At 28.1% G+C, this 9,168-nt stretch overlaps 1 protein-coding gene across 1 annotated transcript; it reads left to right on the top strand.

Moving 5' to 3' along the window:
- The first annotated feature begins 1,249 nt into the window (after nucleotides 1-1,249).
- On the top strand, nucleotides 1,250-8,909 carry ANNAT8 (annexin 8). The gene is made up of 6 exons (XM_082899222.1): nucleotides 1,250-1,555; nucleotides 2,364-2,509; nucleotides 4,435-4,653; nucleotides 6,521-6,733; nucleotides 8,179-8,268; nucleotides 8,385-8,909. Exons 1-6 carry the CDS (start codon nucleotides 1,483-1,485, stop codon nucleotides 8,586-8,588), a joined length of 945 nt encoding a protein of 314 aa, XP_082755348.1. The 5' UTR covers nucleotides 1,250-1,482; the 3' UTR covers nucleotides 8,589-8,909.
- The last annotated feature ends 259 nt before the right edge of the window (nucleotides 8,910-9,168 follow it).

The following is a 9,168-nucleotide window of genomic DNA, read 5'->3' as shown; positions in this document are numbered from 1 at the left end:
AAATATAACTACACACCACAATCACTAATAATTAATTTTAATTTAACAATAAAAACAATATGTTTTCATATTTTTATGCAACATTTTATACCAAAATAATGTAATAGTACTATTTTGATAATTAAAAACATTTCAATAAACTATTTGTCTTAGGATATACATCTTTACTCATTAAATTAATCATATTTGATACCATGGACCCAAATGATGCCAAAACCTAACCACATAAATTAATGTCTGATAAAGTCTGATATGTGGCAGCGACATATGTTGATTTGTGTGTGGCTCATAAATTCAAAAAGAGAAAATATACTATACACATCACATAAAAAAGTTATGTACCACATATTTCCCTACTTTTAGCCATTGGATCAACAACAAAGGATAATAATAATAATAATAATAAATTTTTTGAACCGTTGATCTTTCTTGCATTTGGTTGTACATAACAACACTATTTTAAAATATAATCAAACAATATTTTTATCGTAATCAAATCTATTAAAATGGAGAATTAACAAATATTACTTTGGGTAATAACCAACTTTAATTTGATAATTTGTTAACAACATCATTACAATTACTAATAACTAAACATTACGTAATAGTTGATAATCAACACTAATTTAAATCGTAACTTATATGTGATAAGCATAGTTTGTATTGTAGCATGACTCATTTAAAATGAAATGGGATTGTCTCTAGTTGACTTTCATAAAATTCATTTCGATAATTTAAATCGTTTATTTTGCCGAGTCATTTGAGTAAATCATTCATGTAAAAATCAAATTTATTCGACAAACCCAACCTCATGATCAAAGCACATTTGTTCTTAAAAAAAAAATAGATGATCAATATGATTTTGAGAATAGTCCATCACCTATTTTGAAAACAAATATGATTTGTTCATAAGATTACGATTATCTGATCAATTTGATCTTTTGCATCGATGATCTATTCACAAGATCTTACAAAATGAATAATTTAAGAGTTCATTTGGGATGCAGATTGACTTTTTGATTTTTTGACTTTTTTAACTTAGGGCTAAAACTCTCGTTTGAGATAGGTTTTTTAGCTTTTTAAACTTTTGTGAGAGAAAAAATGAAATGATTATAGGTTTAATGCGATATTTTACCTTATTTAGCTAAAATAATTTATTTTGTGTTATATGAATATTTTAACCCAAACACTTATCCTAAACGGGGCTAAATCATTAAAGTATATCCCATAATAAAACCCACCAAAACTCAATCTAGTTGGCCAAACCGATCATAGTGGATTCCATCATTTTTAAAATTAAAAAATGAAAACAAATTGGCGTTACTTTCAACATTAAATGATTGTGACATGTAAAGGATCCTTTGGTATTATAAATTGGTATAGAGCAATGCAATAGAGACCACCCCATCAATCCATCCTTCATAGTTTCATAATATTTCATTTTTTCAGACACTAATCTCCAAGAGTGTGAGGACTCAAATCATGGCCACCCTCATTGTTCATGAGAACTCTTCTCCTGTTGCAGATGCAGAAGCTATCAGAAAGGCTGTTAAAGGTTAGAGATCCATCTTCCCATCTATCTATCTATGTATATTTTAATTTGTATGTTGATGGTTTTGTTCTGATTTTTAATTAATAATGTGATAATTCTAACAGCATTGATCAAATTTTGTAACAGTTCATCCACTTTTGCCATCACCAATTCAGTGTCAAAATCGATTTACAACTCATTATTTGGATTATGTTTTTTTTCTTTCTTTCTTATCTTTCTTCATTTTCATGTTGTTCTTTGTTTCACTTGTGGGATTTGTGAAGGAGAAATTTTAAAAATAGTAAACTGATGGATTCAAATAGATCCGAAATGTTTTTTTTTTTTTTTCTCACTCATTTTTTTAAAATTGAGTAAAAAATATGAATTTTTAATTTCAAAAATCTCAAAAGAGATCTTCATAATCTTATTAAATAAGGCAGATCAATGTAATCTACCCATGGAAAAAATATGAATTTTTAATTTCAAAAATCTCAAAGGAGATTTTCATAATCTTATTAAACAAGGAAGATTAATGTAATCTACCCATGGACAAAATAAGAATTTTGTAAGAATTGAATGCTTACCTCCAACGATTTCCATTCATCTCCCAACAAAAAATTGACCAAAGTGGGAATATGAAACCAACAATTAAAGCAAAGTAACGTCAGTAGATATTTGTATAATTTCATTACGTTTCAGGGGCATTAATGTAATTTTCTCAACCAAAAAAAAAAGAAGATAAAAATATGAGAATATTTTACTCATTTTATTTTACATGAAACTAACAAGTGCTATAATATAAATATATATATATTTTTTAATTTTTTTTCAGGATTTGGGACTAATGAGAAGGCGATAATTAAAATTATTGGTCACAGAAATGCAATTCAAAGGAGGCAACTGAGGCAAGCTTATGAGGAGAGTTATCAAGACGATTTAATCAACCGTTTTGTATCTGAGCTCACTGGCAACTTTGAGGTTATTTAATCAATTATTGTATGAATTAGTATACTAACATATATTATGATATTATTACTGATTTCACTCATTACACAAATTATAAATATTCAAAAATTTTAAAATTATATCGCATCATCTATTAATGTATTAATTGATATACTAATTGATGCATATAGCATTATTTTTTAATAATTATTAACTATTATCTCCGTTATTATATATTTTTAATCTTTTAATCTCTTGAACCAATAAAATTATTACAGCCAACATGTATATAATTATTGATTTGGGGATTGCTTGTGTGTGTCTATGACACATGAAATATACAAATTGATCTCACTTATTTGTTAATGTTTTTGTGATTTGATTCTTTTGTTAATTTAATATCGCTTTAATTGTATCAAATTAATCTTTTACATTGTGAATTTAATCCAATTAAATATATCAATTTCAAAATTAAATAAAATTCAATAGCAAAATGATTTATTCATAATAAATAAATCATGTGAAATTGGATGTCAATCCTTCAATCACATTGAGTAGAGTGAATAAATTATTTTGCCATCTAATCTAATTTTTAAATAAATTTGATCAATTAGATAACACAATATTAAAAATGTTGTGACTTTCCCCGTATAGTTCCACGCTGGTTTTCATCTTCCCACCATGCCCTAATTATATTTATTAAACTTATTTATATATAAAGTCTTTTTTTGGGGGGGGGAGAAATTATTTTTTAAAAAAACAGCTTTCACCCTTATAATAAAATAAATTCTAAATTTTTAATTTTGTTAATATAAACATCCTAATTTTTTGATTTATTTTCAATTTAAACCACCATTTTATTTTTGTTATCAAAAGAAAAAAAATAGTATGTTACTTATTAAACTCAGTTTGCATAAAAAAAGTAAAATATATATATATATATATATATATATTTTTACTTTAAAGACTATTTTTTTTCCGTCAATTTTACTTAATCGAAATATGCATTGAATATAAATCAAAAATTTATAATTTAAATTAATAAAATTAAAAATTCTGAATTTATTTCATTATAAGAGTGATTTTTTTTTTAATTTGCCCTCTTTTTTTAAATAAAAAAGACTTAAATCTCCAATTTTAATTCTTTATTTCACATCTTAAAACTTTTCAAGTCTTGTTATTTATAAATTATTAACTGTAATATGGGATATCATTTTTTATTTTTTCTAGTACCGCTATTGTTAAAAGTTATAATATGAAGAAGAAAAAAAATCAATCAACATGAAAATTAGAAAAAATTATTACAAATCAATGATAAAACTCTATAAATATTACTTTTCCCGTTTCAAGATAATAGTTCTTTTTTTTTGTTTTGGAAAATCAATTATTCTTAGTAGCACAATTATTACATTTTAAAAATATTAATTTTTTAAAATTACCTTTTAATAATATATTTTTTTAAGAATATTAATTGTTATAATTGTATTTTTTACACTATTAATGAATTTAAAAGAAAGATAAAATAAAAAATTCATATCTCAAAATTTTTATCAAATAAATGATCACATGTCTCACATAGTTTTGTGGACCCAACAACGATGTAAAACATTTGATCATTCATCTGGTAGAAAATTTAGTATTCCTATCAGTAACCAATATTTTTAGACGGTGAGTAATAGAGTAATGATAAAGATTCTAAAAATTTTATCAAAATTTGTTTCATGGGTGTGTGACCCGCACAATCTGAATCTCACACCTATATAAGACATTTGATAAAAAAATTTAGAATTTCTAACATTTTTGAGCGTAATAATATGAAAATCCTAGCCGTCTCCTCCGCTATCTTTTCCCAATTTGTTCCGCTTCCAATTTAATGCTTATATATCTGGATTTCGATTCAGTAGTATTTTTCATAAAATGAATGATCCTTCAACACACTGATATATATATACACACAGAGAGCAGTGTTCAGATGGATGGCGGATCCAGAAGATCGAGATGCAGTGTTAGCAAATGTAGCGATGAAACAATCAAATACAGATTACGCTGTGTTCGTTGAACTTACTTGCATCTATTCTCCTCATGAACTTTTAGCTGCCAAGGGTGGTTACCATGCTCGTTACAAGCATTCCATTGAAGAAGACTTGTCCACCTATCTCTCTGGCGATCTTCGCAAGGCATGTATAATTCAATTTCTCCAAACCATTTTTAATTTTTTTTTTTTTGGGAAATTATATTTACGGTTGCCTATCTTGTGTTAATTTAATCAAATTAATAACATATATTAAAATATTAGATTAATTATATCAAGATCCTTCAATTATTAAAAATATCATTTTATTCACTCGTCCTCGTACATCAATTATAAAAATATATCACTTTCATTCTTTAAAAACTCTTACAAATCAAACTACCTCTAAAAGAAATGTATTTATATGATTTTCATGGTTAAAATGGTTAATATGTACTATTCATAAATTAGGAGTAGAGTGAAATTCAGTAGTAGTTGATAGGTCCTAGTGTAATTAATCCTTCATTTTAAGGAAAAAAAATTAAGTACTACATGGTACATTCAAAAAGATATTTCACTAGGGCTGAGCAAGGAATCCGTGAAATCCGTAATCCGATCCAGTCCAGTCTAATCCGATAGGTTTGGATTGGTTTTTTGAATCCGCGGTTCGGTTCCGGATTGAATAATTAAAAATCCGTAGTTCACGGATTGGTTCCGAATTGAATCTCACGGTTCCGGATTGGAACCGATCCGAACCGTATACAAATAGTCTATATTTTTATTATACATCCTCTTCCATAGTATCTTTTCTTATTCTATGTAAAATCTAAACTTAAACCTAAAACCGTATAATATCTTCTTTTATTACTTTTGTTTGTTAGTTTTAAGTTTTAATTTGCAATGGTCTAAATACTTATAGTGAAACTAGTTTTCTTATGGTTGTTTAAATTATAGAACAGTATGTCGTTATTATAGAAACACATGTTGCTATTATGGAACTAATATAGCGCTATGTTTATATTTTTATGAAATTCAAATGTTATATATATATTTTTGTTATTTAATTATGTGAATCCGTGGTCCTAAACCGATCAAATCCGTATTTAAATGGATTGGTTCGGATTGGTTCCATGATTTAAACGGATTGGATTGGTTCCAATTTTTTAGGAACCGTAAATAACGGATTGGTCCTGATTTTACCCCAATCCGGTCCAATCCGGACCATGCTCACCCCTATATTTCACATTGTTGGAAGGCATTATTATCCATTAACTTAAATTAACACGTGTGAAAAATTAAAGGACAAAATTAATGTAATAAAATGACTAAATTGACAAATACCCCGCCACCCCGCTATACCAATAATCACTATATTTTACTTTGAGTTAGACTTCAATATGAGATTAGATTGAAGCGTGTTGTTGGGTCTGTGAAGTATGTCATAGGTCCTATTTCGATTATCTGAGTCGTTCAATGTGTAAAAATCATCAAATACTTTATCTCAGTAAAAAATTATATTGATCGAATATTTATACCTATTTGATTTGATCAAATTTCTGTCAACGGTAAATATAATTTTTAAAATAAATTATTCACAAAAATCTGATTTGATCAAATAGTTATTAATATCCGATTAAAGTGATTTTTTATAGGAGAAAAATACTCGACGAACCCTACACATTCAACGGTTCGGATTATCAAAAAAAGACTCGTGATGGGCCCTGCGGGCTCAATAGTATCATCTAGTCTGCAAAGTAAACTAGAGGCAAGCTTGACCCTTTTACTTTTTATATTAATTGGATATTTATTGCTCCAATTGTATCAATTTTTTCATTTATTTCTTTCACATTGTATCAATTTAATCCAATAATAAATCTGTAAAGAAATTGGATAGAGATTAATGACAAAATGGTCTATTACAAAAAGCTATAAAATTAACACCTAAAAAAAAAAAATTTATAAGAATTTGCCCTTGGAAAATATTATGGAGATAGAACAAGGCTCATGCTATTCTAAACTTGTATATGCTACAGGTTTTGGTTGCATTAGTGGGCATATATAGGTATGATGGTCAAGAGATAGACGCAAGATTGGCTAAATCAGAGGCTCATATTCTTCACAATTGTATCAACGAGAAGGCTTTTAATCATGAGGAGGTCATTAGAATTTTGACTACAAGGAGCAAGGCTCAACTCTTGGCTACTTTCAACCGCTACAAAGATGAGTATGGTGCTTCCATCACTAAGGTAAAAATATTATTGTCTACTTCTTCATTAAAGTGATGGCAATCCAAGATTTACTTTGATTTATAATTTTTGTTATTATTATTATTATTATTATTATTTTAAACTAATTAATAGAAGAGTCCACATGCCTTCAATTACTTTTCAAACCATTATAGTTATTTATAGAGGAGCGTAGGATGGACAAGGTGGATTAGCTTCGAAGGAACTTGCACTATACAGTAAAAATAGTCATTTTAAGTCCAGTTTGGCCCACATTGGATCGAATAGTGTCATCCCAAATTTGATCCTAATTTTTTTTTTTTATATTTCCAACCTAGCCACTTAACTCCGCATGTAAGATTTTTTTTGTTACTCTTTAGAGGGGCTATTAAATAAATTGCATTTTTTTAATAATTATTTGAATTTAGGTTATTGACAAAAGCTAATATTAATAAGTTTGAGCCTTTAACAAATGTTTGAATTTAGGGTTTGGTTATGGTGTGCAACTTACACCTTACACTTTATACCTTACACTTACATCTTACACTTACACCTTTTGTAAAAAATTAAACCTTACACTTACACCTTTTTTGAGGTTGCACACCATGTGCAACCCACTTACACCTTACACCTTACACTTACACCTTACACTTACACCTTATACTTATACTTACACCTTACACTTACACTTTTTGTGTAAGTGGCACATGGTGTGCACTTGCACACTTAAGAAAACTCCTTGAATTTAACATATATACACTTTGCTCATCTTTTATTACTTTTTTAGTTTATTATGTAGCTAAATAATAAAAACATTAAAATTAATATTTTATAAATATGCAGGCTGATCCTGAAAATCAAATGAGCTTAAAATCTCAGTCCAACCCGATTTTAGGGCTAAATATTTATTCAAAACCCACTACAAAAAATTAAGATTTTAGAGATAAAATTATTTTTTAAGAACCAAATATTTTTGTTGAGAAAAGTGTCGTCATTATAGTTTTAGCAATAAAAATTAGACATTAGTGATGAATTATTATCCTTTTGGGACCAGACTTTTTAGTCTCAAATTATTATCCTTTTGGGACCAAATTTTTTTTGTCTCAAACAATAAACTATTTTGAGACTAAAAAGTCTATTTATTAGTGACATTTTCAAAATTTTGTCCCTAAAAGTCTTGCTTTAGACTTTTCAGGACGACTTTTTAGCAACTATCCTAATGACGATAAAAATTGGTCCCTAAATATCTTTTGTAACAAAATTTTTACTTTTAAAGACCAAAAATTTGATCTCTAAAACTCTTATTTGTTTTAGTAATCCTGAAAATATCATGTCAAGCGAGCCATCAAGTCATGGCCACTCTTCCTTTCAAGAAGAACGCATGAAACATTATAAAACAATCATAAATTCATATAATTGGTGATTCTTTTTTTTTTTAATATTTCTTTTCATTTTGTTCTTTTCAGCACTTTGTGAATGATTCAGATGATCAATACTTAGCTGCAGTACGCGCAACCATCCGATGCATAATCGACCCACTAAAGTACTATGAGAAGGTGATAATTCCATAGAACTAAAATTTTGATATCTTGCCAAATTCTCAAAACATTATAATCTCAATGCAAGGATTCTTCTAAAATTAATTTAAAATTTTAATTTGTATTTAATTTAGGTGGTGCGCAATGCACTCAGTAAGCCAGGGACAGATGAAGAAACACTGACTAGGGTGATTGTTACAAGAGCTGAGAAGGACTTGAAGGACATCAAAGAGCTTTATTACAAGAGGAACAGTGTCACTCTTGATCATGCTGTTTCCAAGGAAACTTCTGGGGATTACAAGGCTTTCCTTCTTACTTTGCTAGGAAAGGAAATCTAAATTTAATATTAAGTCTACTTGCACATAAATGGAGTACAAAAAGTTTCACATATGAGAGACAAGGGAGAGACCTCATGGTGGGCTTCACCTATTCTCTATTATGTAAAAACTTTGTGTTTTATTTATGTGTATGCAGATGAGGTGAATTAAAAGTTCTTCGATAAGGATTTTGGTTTTCATATGAACTATTATGGGTGATTTTTGGTTTGCTTTTGATGTTGAAAAACCTTACATGGTTTGTTGTGTTGTGTTAGATTCCTGGTTTGTTGTGTTATGACATTGCGCTTTTTATCTTATGACATTTCAGTTTGTTTTGTTGAATTTTTTCTGATAAGTTAGAATCCATCCCAAATGATCGATTAATTCAGGAGACTAATTCCACCATTTACTAGCGATGAGTCCAATTAAAGGTTGGCCAAAAGCCCTGTATGGTCTGATCTAAAAAAAATGATAGTACTAGATGGGTTATTAAACTATAGGAACATTTGAATGGCTTCTGCAAAATACTGATGATTAGTTAAAATCCTTACTTTACCATTGTTAAAATTTCAAAATTAAGTTCTCCAATGACTAGCAAAAA

Source organism: Camellia sinensis, chromosome 12 (assembly GCF_055761805.1).
Source record: "Camellia sinensis isolate YWXY chromosome 12, ASM5576180v1, whole genome shotgun sequence".
NCBI classification, from domain to species: Eukaryota; Viridiplantae; Streptophyta; class Magnoliopsida; order Ericales; family Theaceae; genus Camellia; species Camellia sinensis.
This window is presented reverse-complemented; position numbering and strand designations above follow the sequence as displayed.